Here is a 16,378-nt window from a genome sequence, read left to right as displayed (position 1 = left end):
CCTTACCGCCGTATCATGGGCCTTCTGGACGGCCTGTACTTGATCGGAAAGAACTCCACTGTGCAGGACTCGCTGCCACCAGTCTCTCTCCTTGTCACAGTCTGTGAAAGTCACAGGACACTGCCAAAGCATGTGATCCAGAGTAATGATGCCATTACACTTCTCGCAATTGATTGGTATCTCTCTTTCAGGATATATCTTGTTAATAAAGTTTGGACTTGGATAAGTTCTTGTTTGCAGCAATCTCAGAGTCACCGCTTGAGCTCTATTGAGCTTAGCGTGTGGCACTGGAAATTCCCTTCTGTTCATGTAGTAATGCCTTGTGATTTCATTATATGTAAGTAATTGGTCCCTGTTCTCCACCTGTATATTATTAAGGTCCTGGTCGCGTAGTGCACGGATAGTAAGCCCTCGTGCAGCTGCGTTAGCCATCTCGTTTAAATTCTTCCGAGATGGATCAACAGACCCCATGTGCGCAGGAAACCAGCGGATTTCGATCTCTTGGCTGTCCAACTCACCGATCAGCTGGGCAGCCCTTTTGGTTACAAAGCCATTGGTAAAGTGTCTAATAGCCATCTTAGAATCGCTGTAAATCTTCGTCCACTTATTATTCCTTAAAGCCAATGCTATCGCTACTTGTTCCGCGACTGTCGTGTCTTTAGTCATGATTGTAATAGCATCCCGAGTAAGACCATCTGCATCTACTACTACTGCCGTAAAGGCTTTCTTTCCTCTGACCCACGCAGCATCTACAAATGCCGCATGTTCTCTGTCGTGTTCTATCTCTTGCAGGAGAGCTTTGGCCCTTGCCTTTCGTCTTTCCAGGTTGTGCACTGGGTGCATATTTCTGGGGAAAGGAGTCGTCTTGATTATCTCTCTTATGCTATCTTTTAGTTCTACTGTGCCTTCACCTGAAATTTTGGATTCGGTTGGGCACCATCCTACCTCTTCTAGTATTGCTCTACCTGGCCTTGTTCCAGAGAGCCTCTCTCTGTGGGCAATTTGCTGAGCTTCAATTATCTCGTCTATTGTGTTGTGGAGCCCCAGTTTCATTAATTTGTTATCTGGGGTGTTAATCGGTAGCCCCACTGTTGTTTTGACAAGCCTTTTAATTAATCTGTTCAACTTGTTTAGCTCTGTCTGTGTCCAACTGAGCATCCCAGCTACATATGAGAAGTGGCACAAGGCGAAAGCGTGGAGCAGTCTCATGGCGCTCTCCTCTCCCAGCCCTCTTTGTCTGTTAGTGATTCTCCTTAGCAGTCTTATTACCTCCACAGTCTTGCTTGTGATGTGTCGTATTGTTCTTCCATTTGCCCCGTTTGCCTCCAGGAATAACCCTAAGACTCTTATGGATTCTACTTGCTTAATAGATTTGCCTGCCTTCGTGGTTAGTACTAACCGGGGTTCTTCCTCGGGAACGTATCCCCTCGGTTTTCTACCCCTTCTTCTGTTCTTGAGTACAAGGAGTTCAGACTTACTAGCAGAGCATTTGAGTCCCATGTCTTCTAAAATAGACTCTACCTCATAAATGCTCTTCTGAAGTCTGCTTTCCGCATGTCCCATACTTCCTTCAGCGGTCCATATCGTCACATCGTCTGCATAAATGGTAAAGTGAATGCCCTCTATCCTTCTTAGTCCCTTTGCCACTTTTGACATGGCCAGGTTGAAAAGCATAGGTGACAAGACCGACCCTTGTGGCGTCCCTCTGTCACCGAGATCCATCTTCTTTGATATAATATCCCCGAATCTAAGATGAGCTGAACGATTGCCAAGAAAGGCTTTAATCACTTCATAGAGTTTTCTCCCCAATCCCAGTTCGGAAATCACTTCAAGTATTGCTCTATGCTTAATTCTGTCAAAGGCTTTTTCGACATCCAACCCCAAGAGAGCTCGAGTGTTTGTTGGTTTAGCCAATAGCAGTTGATGTTTGATTAACAACATTGCATCTTGTGTGGACAAGCCTGATCTGAAACCAATCAGATTGTACGGTAGGATGTCATTGTCCTCCACATATTTCGTTAACCTGTTCAATATGACATGCTCCATTGTCTTCCCTAGACATGATGTTAAAGAAATTGGCCTCAGATTATCCAAGTTGAGTTGCTTGCCCGGCTTTGGTATTAAGATAGTACTGGCCGTCCTCCATTCTTCTGGATATACCCCATCTTTCCATAAGTCATTAATGTATGTGGTCAGATATTTTATTGATTCGTCGTCCAAATTCTTAAGCAATCTGTTAGAGATTCCATCCGGGCCAGCTGCTGACCTACTATTCAGATCATACAGTGCCGTGCGTACCTCACTTTCGGTGAATTCCTGATCCATATATTTGCATTCTAACCCTAAGTAATCAGGATAACTCACATCCTGATCTTTCCTGAGAGGCAAGTATTTAGTAGCCAGTCGCTCCATTATGCTCTCTGCGCTTGCAGTCTGACTTTCCTGGTGTACCAGTTTCGCCACTGCCGTGCGTCTATTCGATTTAGTGCCTTTTTCGTTGAGCAGATGCCTGAGCAGACTCCAATTGCCTCCACGTTTTATCCTTCCGTCTACACAATTACACACCTCATCCCATTTTTGTTTCTGCAAGTATCGTGCGTGTTCCTCTATATTCTTATTGAGCTGAGCAATTCGCTTCCTAAGTCTCCTGTTTAAGCGTTGTGATTTCCATCTTTGTAAAATCGATTGCTTGGCTTCGATCAAATGCGCCAATCTACTATCAATTTGTTCGACCTCTTCCTCTGTCTCTATAGCCTTAGTTGCTGCATTCAAGTCGTCCCTAAGCTGAGCTACCCACTCTTGTAGTCTGATGCGCCCCTTTCTATCTGTGTCTGCTCTGTCTTTTCTGATTTTTCTAAAGTGATCCCAGTCTATGTAAGTGAAATGCTTTACATCCACCCCCGTCGTTTCTACCATTATGTGTAGTATGTAATGGTCGCTTCCTAGGTCCGTGCCAGAGTTTATCCAGTCTGCCCTGGGTAAGTTATAAGTAAAGGATAAGTCCGGGGTAGTGTCCCTACACGTGGAACTGCCACACCTGGTAGGAAAGGCTGGGTCCGTGATAAGAGAAAGGCCTAAATCTGTGGCGAGATGCCAGATTCCATCCCCTTTCTTACTACTCCAGCGGTAACCCCAAGATAGGTGTGGGGCGTTGAAATCCCCTCCTATTATGAGTGGCGCAGTTCTGGCTACCCTCATGGTCTTATTAAAGATGGCTCTGAAGCTCTGTCTCATATCTCTGGGACTGCTATATATGTTGAGGCAGAACAAGCTTTGCGCTTTACCTCTGTGCCGTTTTAGGACCAATTCTATAAATATGTATTCAATTTTACTCGCCCCTAATTTTAGATCGTGCTCTATGTAAGGAATTTTCTTGTCAATTAGGGTGGCAATTCCTCTGCCTGGTTCTTTGCCTTTGCAGACCGAGTTGAAGCCGGACAGCCCAATCCTGCAACATTATTAATTTTGGCCTATTTTCAACCGTTTTGATTATCTGTGCTAGTGACGCTCTTTTTTGCTGAAATCCTCTGCAGTTCCACTGCCACACACTAAGTCTATTTCTGTTATCCATTATTATTGTCGTTGCCTCCTGACTTGCTACCCCCTGTCACTGTTCGCTTGACTGTACCACCTGCTGCTCCTGGGGGTGTTCTTGCGCTTTCGGCTTCCAAGGGCATATATTCTTCATCTTCTCCTTGGGCCTCTAGCTTTTTCAACCTTTTCTCGGCTATTAACTTCCACTTCCATGTTTTATCCACCTTAAGGTTAACGCTGTCTACCGTGTCCTTTAGGTCCCTAATCGCATTCCTAATCTCCTCCAGAACCGAGCACATCGATTCTGCCTCCGGAACTACAGCTCTCTTTTTGGGCGCCGGTGTGTCTTCTTCCTGGCTGTTCCTTATACACACCGGCTTAGCTATTGCCACACTGTCGCTTTCTGTCCTCAACCCTTTTTTCATTTCCTGAATCTGCTGCTTAAGTTCTTCATTTGCTTTCTTTAGTGATATAACCTCTCTGATCAGCTGTTCTACTCTGGCATCATTACTCTGTTCCTGCGAGGCTAGCGCACCTGTGACTTTCACAGTACCTTTGACTTTCTCGGCCCAGGTCGCTCCTGGCTCCTTTTTCTTGTTTATCTTCAGCTCCTGCTCCTCGAAGCGCACCTGCGCCTCCCGAGACCTGGAACGGTTTCTTCCCCTCGATGTTGAGCGCTGTCTTGATCTTGATGTGCTTCTCGAGCGTGAGCGCCTTCCGGCGCTCACGCGGAATTATAGACACACACGGAATTATAGACCCATTTGCATTCTTCCATTTTTTAATAAAGTTATTGAAAAACTTATCGAAAGGCGTCTAACAAAATATTTAGATAAATTTAGCATTCTTTCCCCTATTCAGTATGGCTTTCGTTCTAGCTTTTCAGCTAATCTGGCACTTATACCTCTTACTGATTATCTCAAAAAGCAATTGATGAAGGTAAATTTGAAGCCTCGATTTTCGTTGACCTATCCGAGGCCTGAAATTGCTTATTTTTTATTTTCCTGCAATCATGCCAATGTAATTAATTGTTATTTCTGTGTTGCTACTCACGTGCTCTTGCATTTCCTTGTTGTTGTTTTCTGTACTTCTGCCCCTCCTGCAAGGGCCACTACAAGGCCTGCAGTATTTTCTAAATAAATAAAATAAATAAACTTGAAGCCATTGGAATAACTGGTCCGCCTCTACTTCTAATCCGCAGTTACAAGTTAGAAAACAAGTTAACATTTCTGGGTACTACTCTAAAGAAGCTACTACTAACACTGGTGTACCACAGTGGTCCATATTATGTCCTCTACTTTTCCTAATTTATATTAATGATCTGCCTATAGTTGCCTCTCCTCATCGAAATATATTCTGTACGCTGATGATACTACTATATTTAATTCTAACAATTGTATGTCACGTGAGCTCAACGTGTAACACGTGAGCTCAATGAAGATCTCGTGAAAATTGAAAATGAAACAGATTAGCCATAATAAGACGAATTTTGTCGTCTTTGCCTCCCATTAGCGATCGCCTGAGCTCCTTCAGTCTATTTCCATCAACAATCACCTGATCACTGCGGTTGATCATTGCATCTAATTAGGTGTGGAATTTGACCTCCATCTTAAATTTCACCTTCACATAGCTAATGTTAAAAAGAAAATAGCATACGGAATACGCGTTTTAATGAAAGCACGATCATATTTCTCATTTTCTACTCTCACGCCGCTTTACTATTCTTTTGTTCATTCTCATATTAACTATAACATTGAATCATGGGGAAATACTTATAACAGTCACCTAACTTCGTTGCAAGTCATTCAGAATCGAGCCATTCGACTAATAACATTTTCACCTCATAACATCTAGCGCAAATCAGCTGTACACATGCACATAATATTTTGAATGTGACTGACTTTGTTAAATATAACCTGGCATATCTTTTTTTAGGGCATTAAACAATGATATTCCAGTACATCATACCAAAAACATCCCTTACTAATATACATAATGCTAGATTTGCAGAAAATATGAACTTCATTTTACCCTTAGTTCGCACCAACTATATGGTAAGCAGTCATTACACTTTTCAGCTTTATCTCTGTGGAACTACCATTCCCTTCAAAATTGTTCAAAGCTCACAGATTTGGCACAGAACTTAAGCATTTTCTTTTAGCTTTCTCCGACTTTCTCATTGAGTATGGTATGAGTTGTATTATTAACTTTCACTTTGTTTCTCTATTTGTCTCCCGCATTTTTTAAATACTTTCTTTCTTCTTAAGCTATTTTTGTAGTTTCACCTTTTGTTGACTAATGCGAAGCCTTTTTATTATTTAATAGATTCATCTGCTGCTTTTCTGTTCATTTTTGACTTGTCTCCTAAAACCTTTATTCGTAAATTTTACATTGTTGTTTGTATTATTATTTCTAGTCATCATGCACAAGAGGTCCCATTTCAGTTTCTAACTACGGGACCTCCTTCTGTATATATACTTATGCTGTAATTATCCACATTTTTGTCATGAATAAAACTGATTCTGATTCTGAAAGAATAGAGACTGACACCTCAACCGTCTGTGGCAGGCGGGTCGGGCAGCATTCAGTGGCTGCTTGATCGGCGCAGCTTCGCACGGTTTCTATGTGGTGCTGCGATTCTTGTTCGTGAGAAATGGATATTTCCAGCCTGCGGATTTTCATCTCCTACGGACGTCCACATTTACGCGTAAGTCGCACGTATTATTTACGCTATTAGAACATACATATTTTGTAGCGTTGTGGAAGGAGAACGCGCAAGGCAGCGTTTCTCTGTTTAGAGAGCTCATATGCGCTTTTCTATATGTTGAAATCGACACGTTAACAGCACGGCCTAAATTCGATGCCATGTCGTCTTTGCAGATGTACTTAGTTCGCATGTAAAAGCTTGTAGTGCAAGCGAATTAAGAGACTGTGGGTGTATCGCGATGTGCATGGAGCACCGATGTGTGCATGCAGTGTCTGTAGCGTACTATACAGGGCGTCCCGGCTAATTTTAGCTAGAGTTAAAAAAAATGGAAATGTCACGTATCTGGACAGCACAAAGGTAATGTTTCCAGTCGCTTGGAGATACTCAAACTATCTTTTTTTCAATCTGCCGAATTAGATAGCCTTAATTAATTAATCAACATCTCGAATATTATAATTCAATACAAAGTGTCAGTGAGAAACCTGTAGAGCGAGATGAAAAACTCCCTATACAGCTTTCTGTTCCTCAATACGTGCTACATAAACGCGTTTTTCCGAACGTGAAAGAAGCCCGCGAATAAGCGCCTCGAGCGGCCAGTCGCGCGGCGATTTTGCATGTATTTGGGGGCTTCTTTCATGCTCGGAAAAACGCGTTTATGTAGCACGTATTGAGCAACAGAAAGCTAGCTGTATCCAGAGTTCGTTTCGCTCTACAATTTTCTCATTGAAACTTTTCATCTAATTATACTATTCGAGAAGTTGATTAATTAAGACTAATAATAAATTAGGCGGAATTTAAAAAATTTTTTGAGTATCCCCAACATTACCTTTGTTCTGTCCAGCTACGTGGAATTTGCATATTTTGAAACTCTGGCTAAAGTTATCTAGCTGGGACACCCTGTATATGCCGTGCGCACGATGTAAATACTTAGGTTGCGGGCGTGCTGACTTGCGTAAGATAGTTCGTAGAAACGCGAATTTTGCCCCGCTGGCGTAAGATTGTTGTGACGCTTATTACTTTGAGGCTAAATAACCTAAGACTGCGTTTGCATGTGCGATGCGTATTTAGTGTTTGTCGTGAAAAATTATGGATTTGTCAACTCTTAGGCCACAAGGCGTCTGGTCCAATACACAGCACCCAAACAATATTTACACATGTCCCATTTCTGAAAGTTGTATAGTAAACGTCTGTATTTCAGATACCAGAGCGGGCCCGGGGTCACAGAATCGGTCCATTGTGACCTGGCTGCACAGTTCTCTGGTGAATGAACTTATGCCATTCAAAGAAAAATATTTTCAACTACCCATACATGACTCATTGATTCATTCACGTTTTGTTTGGCACAACCACTAATCTACTATATATTACGGCATTTGACAACAAACTATTCCAATTTCTGTTGTGTATGTATCTAAATAGTTCAATAAAATTCGACAAGAAACGAACGTGTCATGATAATTAGTCTACAAAGCGCTCGCCGCCTGTATCGCGTTTTAAGGCACGAAGGTGTGTACGTATGAATTAAACGGCGAACTATACAGGGCGTGTTTTCCTATGTCAATTTTTTTTCTTTAATTCTTGTTGCAGGATACCAGCATTCCGCTTCTTCATCTGGGCTACATTTAACAGGTGGACATTACTTTCGAAATGAGTAGTAGTGCATAACTTGCTAATTGACAAAATCATGTCAATTATATTTTTAATTAATAACTTTAGTGCACATGTTGCGATGGTGGAAAAGAGTCCGTTAAAGTGCAAGGCCTCTTCAGTCGCAAAAAAAAAAAAACAGTTTCAAGCTATGCGTCAAAGTATACAGCAAAATGTCTTGGTGTCGTAGCTATTTTCTTGTTGCACTACGAATTTATGCAATGCTCGTGGAAAGTAATGAGGACAACAACTCATTTTGCTGACTCTGACTTCTTATACCTCGAAATTGGTGCCCATTACACAATTGGTTCCGACTGAATGGGTCCTGCTCGTTCACGGCCTCTAATTCCTCCATTACATGTGTCCTAAACCAATTAAGTAAATATATAGTTAGCGCGATTTCTTCAATTAAATGCCTCTGCACTTGTCGCTTATCCAGAAGGCAATGTCCACCACGTAACGCAACCCTGTTGAAGAAGCTGAACACGCTGGTATCTGCGACAAAAGGCCTTAAAAAAATCGACTTAAGAAAAAGCACCCGGTATATACGTGACTCAAAAAGAAAAGAAGGAAGGAAACCTAAAAACGAACACCGGCCAAAAAAAAAAAGAAAAGAAAAAGGCTGGCCGCGGACAAGCAATGCTTGCCGTCGTAGGGAAGTCGCCGGCTCGTCTGCCAACTGCCTGCCGGAGGTCGGCAAACGGGCTGGCCATGTGCAAAAACCAAGCTCGGCCCCACCATGCTCGGCCCGACCTAGATGGCCGAGATCGGGCCGTCAGATTTTTAATTGGCCATGTTCGTCGGCCCGATCTTCTGCCGAGCTCATACTTTTTTTGCTTGGGAGGGCTTGCTGAAGGACTTTTAGATGGCCACCGCTACAAAATGTCTTGATCAAGACAGCTACTAGGCTTTTGAATGAGGCCGTTCAAGACATCTTTTAGACATCAAATAACTCCTTCCGTGCTTCGTGGGAGTGAGCTTTCATTCAAGCGTAACAGGGCATAACAGGCAAATACTAGCACCTTCAGAACGGCGAAGAAATAGCAAAAAAGAACACATTCAGTCCCTGTCCAGTGGACAAAAACTTTGTCTAACAGTATTTTGACGTCGAAAGCCCTGAAATTATTTTAGTAATAGAGGTCAAAACTTAAAGTGCGAGCATGCTGGAAGACAGCAGATTATGGTTTCTCTTCTGACAAGCAGAAAATGTGCCATTTCCACGTGCAGCGAGGTGCACATGAACCCAGGTAGCACACAGTCTTGAAAACGTCGTATTAAGGGATTCAACGTATGAAACGGATTTTTGACCAAAATCGACGCATCAAAGACGTTTCAAACAAGATAGCTTAAAAACGAGGGGTGAATACGTTTTGATAACGTTGGAAGCCAGGCAGCTTAAAAACGAGGGGTGAATACGTTTTGAAAACAACTCAAGGCGCCACCGCCACGCCACGGCGCGTCAGACTCTTTAGCGGCTTCTACAATATTCAACAACCCATCAACGCGATCCAACCTTGCGCAAGGTGGCGATACCGTCGTCAAATCATGTGACCAAGGTGGCCACGTGATTCGCGATGCCGGGCAGCCGGGCGAGCCGGGCATAGTCGCGTCGTCATGGCGTCGTCGCGCGCACTCGCATTGCGCTGAGGTGTGTTTGCGGCTGTTCTGAATGTGCAGCCGCAGCCCTTTACTATGTAAGTGTTGCAGCGTTTTGCTGTCAAGAAAACTATATTCTGTGATCAGTTTGGGTTGTGCGATATGTTTGTGTGGTTTTAATTTGGAAATCAGTAGTGTTTTCAATTGTTATATAAGGCGGCCATGTTATTCGTGAAGCCGAGCATAGTTGCGTTATCGCACTCGCATGGCACTATGGTCTGTTTGCGACTGTTCTGAATGTGCTGCCGCTGCCCTTTGTCATGTAAGTGTTGCAGTGCTTTGCTGTCAAGAAAACGACATTCTGTGATTAGTTTGGGTTTGCGATCTGTTTGAGCCGGGCATAATAGCGTTATCGCACTTGCATTGCGCTGTGGTATGATAGCGGCTGTTCTGAATGTGCTGCCGCTGCCCTTCGTCATGTAAGTGTTGCAGGGTTTCGCCGTCAAGAAAACGACGTTCTGTGATTAGTTTGGGTTGTGCGATCTGTTTGTGTAGTTTAATTTGGAAATCAGTAGTGTTTTCAATTGGAGGGCGCGGAGTGGGGGCCACTAATCAGCTCTTCAAGTTCATTGTCATGTTATATGAGGCGCCTTTTCACTGACGCTGTAATTAAGGCGTTAAGGGCAGTATAAGGACGAAAGTTAGAGGGACGAAATCGTGCCTGTGTGTCCCTAGCGTCGGGATCGGCCGCTATGCGTGATCCTATCAAGAAAGCATTTCGCAGAGTGCGAAGAAAGGCGGCAAAATTTATGTCTGTGCGCACCTTGCCGATCTCCGCAATAGAGCCGTCATCGTGGTATTTTAGTCTCCCGTTTAGCAAGAGTGTTGCAGACAAGGGAACTGGTTCAAGCAGGCTTTTTTTTTTAATGATTCAGTACTAGTGCGGTATCCCAAAAGGCGAGGTCAAGTGCTCGCCCTATTTTCTTCCCTCGCGCTACAGCGCATGCACTGACAGAATTTTGCGTGCACCATACCGTGCTTTTATCGTTTGCGCTTCAGGTTCTCGATTGTGTTTTCGCCCCCTTTACCCACATATGATGGGTATTTCATGGTATTACCGGGTATCACATGTGTCCAATATTGTGTCCAATATAGGCAACGGCCAAATTCGATTTTATTTGACGCCTCAAATGGTAGTAATGTATTGAGTCCCTTGTAGCTTTGTGCTTGTTATCAATTTTACTATTTGGCGAATGGATACAGCATGTACGCTGCATAACTCGCTTGTGGATACTGCATACATGAGTCGAGTATGCCCTTGGTATAAAATAACTTGTATGCTTTAGGTAGTACGATTGTTTGCAGTCTGGGACATGTGTCGGAATGTACGCTGTGCGCCCTTCGCGCTCTACGGCGGCCTGCCGAGTTCGTGCGGGTGCCATGTGTGCGCATGGAGTTCGCGAAGCGCTCTCGCAGCTATATATATATATATATATATATATATATATATATATATATATATATATATATATATATATATATATATATATATATATATATATATATTCTCGCGCTTCGCACAACAGGGCATGCCGCAGTTCTTTGTCCTTGTGCAACACATTTTCCTAGCGTACGTCTGTGCATTATTTAATACCGGTTTCACACGGGGCTCCTTTAGCCGCTATCCAGTCCGTTACAAATCGAATTTCTCGGTCGTGATTGGCTCCTCTGTGCAAGCTACGAGAGTGGGCCAGTCGCATCGATAATTTCGATCCGGATCGGGCGTGATCGCGATCGAGAGTGGTCGTGTGACACCGGTTTTACACATGGCTCCCACATAGGGAACACTTTGGGCGCGTTAAGTTAGCGCGCTCCGAACTCCAAAGGAGCACGCTCGAGTGCGCTCGAGTGCGACGCCTTCGGAGCTTAACTTAACGGCCATTTTCGCCGACTGTTTTCGGGTGCACGAACGTGCCGTCTGGCGAATGTTATGTTGCTTCCGCATCCGCTATTGCACTTCGCGCGCTTCTCGAAAATGGCCCCGCCGACCGTACTTCTGCAGCCCTTGTTTAGACGATGAAGAGGTAGAAGAACTTGACGCGCGGCGACGGAGGCAGCAGCAGCAGCTTACGATGCGATGCAAGCTCAAAGCGCGCCAACACGTTGCCGATCTCGCCTGACAGCAGCTTCAGACGCCCGGCAGCGCGGCGGCGAGAGGAACGAGTGGGCAAGGAGAACGGACTTGCATTGGTGGAAAGAGTAGGAAACACGTCATTTTTCCGGAAGCCATAGCAGGTGCGCGCTCTCGCGCACCGTTTCCAGGATGGTGCGCGTAGAGCGCGCTCCGCAATCACGCACCGGAAGTCGCTTTTTAGCCGTTAAGCTTAAAAGAGCGCGCTCTGCTGGCTAGAGCGCGCTCGAGCGCCTTAACTTAACGCGCCCTTTAAGTTCAATACTACTGAGTGAAGAGCAAGTGCATATATATGCCAGTGGTGGTATGTGGGCAAGTCTTTCTGGTGAAGCCAGTACTTGTGCATTCAAAACATTTCAATTACCAGCGTAGTGCATCAATGTGTCTACTTCGACAAAATGGAGCACCAGTGCAGATATCTGAGCGTACCTGTCTAGGGCAGCAAGTGTGCCTACATTGAAACCACTACCAGCATGTGCGGCAGTTCTATTTCCAGTAGCGGGACTGCACAATAATCAGTAGGGTGCTCTCAAGCTGTTTAGCTATGAAGCTCTGCCTGGACTGTGTGCCAAATATTTTTGGACGTGAAAGTGGGGGTGAATTGGTAAACATCAGTGGAACTGTGCCTGGACTTTGTGGCAAATGTTTTTGGATGTGAAAGTGTGAGTGAACTGGCGAAGAATTTGCTCTGGGCTACATGTGTTAAACGTTTTTCTCATTCACAGTGCTTTTTTTTTTACTTTAGGAGACTGGAGATGTGCGCAATGTGTGACATGTCAGTGTGCTAATTAATGTATTTGCTGGTTTGCAAATTATCCGTTGCAACTTTGTTTTTGCCAGAGAGGTACAACTTTGCCTCTTGTAAAGGGCTTTTTAGATAAAACACTTACTATTTATTATGACAATTGCTTCCTTTGTTACACAAATGCAGCTTCCAGTGCATTCCAGTTTATTTCCATGTTTATGTAAGTTTCTCATATGAGGCTTGCATATTCATTTCTCACGTTCTGGAGTGGCAAGATGCAGCATTACTGTCTCATCGTTCGCTGTACTACAGTAGTGTTCACTTGTTACACTGAATCCCCCGTTTAAGTATTCTGTACTAATTTCACTTTTTGCTTTTTTGTTGTATGGTTATTTTTTCTCGCCATTACCTTCTTTGATGTATCCTAAAGGCAATATTTCCAATCTTGCATTGTTCCCATTTTTTTATTTCTGTCACAGGATTGTTTTATGATGGTATGCGGTGATATTTCTTTTTGTGCTCTTTTCAAGCTTCTATAGCTGATTGGGCTTGGAGGCAGTTACCATCCAATTCATACTCTTGCATTTTTCAGTCTACTTCTTCCATTCGCTCCGATGTCACTTCTGCATAACTATAGTCCAGCTAATAGCACGTGCACTTTACTATGATAAATTAGACACTTTAGTACACTCCAGGTTTTTCTGTTCATTTTTGCATGTGTACGTGGAATTTTGTTTATGTGCTAGTGAATGTTCACTTTCGAGTTCATTACGAATCCTTTCTGCGACTTTTGTCATTGCATGATGTACCTTTACTTCTATTTGCATTTCGCACACAGTTTGTTCGAACCTTGCATAAGCATTACATTTTAATAAAGTGTTTTTGCTTTGTCACAATGTTCTCATTTCATGCACTCTTGGCATGAAGGGCTTGGTCTGGCCACCTGCCAAAACGTGGCCATTTGTTCTTTGCAGGATGTCATTCCCATTGTGGTTGTAAGCATCGTAGCTTACTAAAGGCGCTATTAAGGATTTATTATTCCTAACAGGCTCATTTTCGTGCGACTTGGTAGAGGATGTGCCGGCCATGCGGCGAACAGTGTTTGGCACTGCGCCATGGCTCTTACAGTCAACACCGACGCTTCTACTCATCTGGGGCGCGATTCGAGATCGTTGTTCGAAACGCCCGATCAGTTTCACCTCACGCGATTGGCCTAGGCCGTACCAACGGGTGCGGCTGACGACGTCTGCGCGGCATAGGCCAGTCGCGTGAGGCGAAACTAAACGCGTGTTTTGAACAACGATGTCTAATCGCGCCCGTCACCCGCGAAAATTAGCTTCAGATGATCGTAAACCTTTCAAGACCGCTTCTAGACCAGTTTTTTGATAACGTCCTAAAAACGTTTAGAAATTGGTTACGAATAGTTTTGTCAAAGGGATTACTTGTGTCTTTCACAATCCTATTTCTAGACCAGCTTTTCGAATACGTCTTGCAGACCTGTTCTAGATCGTCTCAAGAAAGTAATTAAGCCGGACATTAGCAGATATATACGACGTTTTCCTGCCGAAGTCCTCTCATTCGTGTCTTCTTTAACCCGTTTTTATCGTCTTGGATAAACGCTACGAAAACGTTACGTATCTCTTTTGTGCTACCTGCTGTTTACCGGCTGAAGAGCCGGTAAACACGTCACACCTATATCTACACGTATATATAGTATACACGTCACAAATATTTTTTTCGCAAATGCGAAAAGTGTCGCGCCTGCCCATAAGCAAACATACGCTTAAATACATTGCCACGGTGTTTAAGTGTCTATACAGGAATTAGCTGGCACGACGTCCTGTATTAATCACACCGAACAGTAATAGTTAAAAGAAACAGTTTCGTAAATTGGAAGTCCCGACAAACTATTTTCCCTCGACACCATGCAGACACGTCGCACCAACATTTTCACCAATAAAATAATTTAAAGTTTGTCTTTGACGAGAGCAGATGAATTCATTTCTTTTTTCTTTAGAGAAACAACCTTTATTTCTCTCGCTGCATAAGAGTTTACTTACTTGATCAGCGGGATTCTTCAACACCACGGTATGTTTATTCTATTCGGTAAAAAAAAAGAAGAAATATACGCTAAACATAAGCAACAGTACCGAGCAGCGCGCGGACCGCGCAAGCTCGTGCACAACGCGCTTCACAAGAGCAGCAAATTTTTAGCTGCTGTACCGGGCCTCGCAGCGCATTTACCATCTAGCTGACAGGGCCATGATTTCGATTCAAGACAGCCGCATATTGTCAATCCAGAGTCACGTCGTTTCTGGATACGTAGGAAACAAATGCATCGCTTTCCCGTTACAGATCTTGGGATTCGACGTCGACACGGTGGACACTGTGCAGTTTTCCAACCACACGGGCTACCCAGTCTGGAAAGGCCAGGTGACCGACACCGACGACTTCGAGTCAATGCTGAGTAATCTCGACATGTCTGTCTACTCGCACGTCATGACGGGCTACATTTCATCGGAAGCGCTGCTTGAGCGTGTACGCGACCTCGTCGCCGAAATGAAGAAAGCTAATCCTGAAGTGGTCTATGTGTGCGATCCTGTAATGGGAGACCACGGTTTCCTTTACGTCCCTGCCGAGTTGGTGTCGATCTACAAGAGAGATCTACTCCCGATGGCCGACATTGTGACGCCAAATCAGTTCGAAAGTGAGCTATTAACTGGCATCACGATCCGTGACGAAGGGGCAGCGCTCGACGCTATGGAAGCACTGCACGTAATGGGCGCCACATCGGTCGTTATTACGTCGACTACGGTGGACAACAACGCCAACACACTGGTAGTATTCGCCAGTAAGCGCACCGGGGACCGGATGACTTCGCTGCGAGTGGACGTGCCGCGCATAGACGCTCACTTCTGCGGAACGGGCGACCTGTTCGCAGCCATCCTAGTCGGCTGGATGACCAAGTCGAACAACAACTTGCGCGTGTCTGTCGAGAAGACAGTGTCGACCATACAAGCAGTGCTAAAGAAGACTTACAGACATGCCCAGAACATGCATGCAGAGTCAGAGCTCAAGTATACCAACCACGAATTGGAGCTACGGCTTGTCCAGAGCAAAGACGAGATAGAGGAGCCCCCACAGAACTTCAAATCCGTGGCCCTCACCTAAATTTATGCAACACCACATTTCCGCTGCTTTGCAGAAGTCGGCCAACAGCACAAAGTGAGCCAATAAACATGTCGCCCATTACGAAGTTGTGTTTGCTGTTGCATCATCATCATCATCAGCCTGGCTACGCCCACTGCAGGGCAAAGGCCTCTCCCATACTTCTCCAACTACCCCGGTCATGTGTTAATTGTGGCCATGTTGTCCCTGCAAACTTCTTAACCTCATCCGTCCACCTACCTTTCTGCCACTCCCTGCTACGCTTCCCTTCTCTTGGAATCCAGTTCGTAACGTTTAATGAGCACTGGTTATCTTCCCTCAGTACATGCCCTGCCCAGGCCAATTTCTTTTTCTTGATTTCAACTAAGATGTCATTAACTCGCATTTGTTAATTCCCTCACTCAATCTGCTCTCTTCTTATCCCTTAACGTTACACCCATCATTCTTCTTTCCATAGCACGTTGCGTCGTCCTCAATTTAAGTAGAACCCTTTTCGCAAGCCTCTAGGTTTCTGCCCCATAGGAAAGTACTGGTAAGACACAGCTATTATACACTTTTCTCTTGAGAGATAATGGAAACCTGCTCTTCATCATCTGAGAATGCCTGCCAAATGCATCCCAGCCCATTCTTATTCTTGTACTTCATATAGGAGGTTGTGGCAAAGTACTGCACCAGGGTGGCCAATTCTGCTCTGGCGAGGGAGTGCGTTGCTGGTTCTGGTCACTGGGATCAGGCTGCACTCCAGGCCTGTTACAAGTGTTTGTTAAATTTTATTCAGGATTTCAAAAGG

The 16,378-nt window shown here is 44.4% G+C and overlaps 1 protein-coding gene across 1 annotated transcript; it reads left to right on the top strand.

The window, feature by feature from the left end:
• The first annotated feature begins 14,568 nt into the window (after nucleotides 1–14,568).
• On the top strand, nucleotides 14,569–15,672 carry LOC139057316 (pyridoxal kinase-like). Its single transcript, XM_070535266.1, has one exon. The coding sequence runs from the start codon at nucleotides 14,683–14,685 to the stop codon at nucleotides 15,589–15,591; it is 909 nt and encodes a 302-aa protein (XP_070391367.1). The 5' UTR covers nucleotides 14,569–14,682; the 3' UTR covers nucleotides 15,592–15,672.
• Nucleotides 15,673–16,378: the final 706 nt, after the last annotated feature.

Source organism: Dermacentor albipictus, chromosome 3 (genome assembly GCF_038994185.2).
Source record: "Dermacentor albipictus isolate Rhodes 1998 colony chromosome 3, USDA_Dalb.pri_finalv2, whole genome shotgun sequence".
Classification (NCBI taxonomy): domain Eukaryota; kingdom Metazoa; phylum Arthropoda; class Arachnida; order Ixodida; family Ixodidae; genus Dermacentor; species Dermacentor albipictus.
This window is presented reverse-complemented; position numbering and strand designations above follow the sequence as displayed.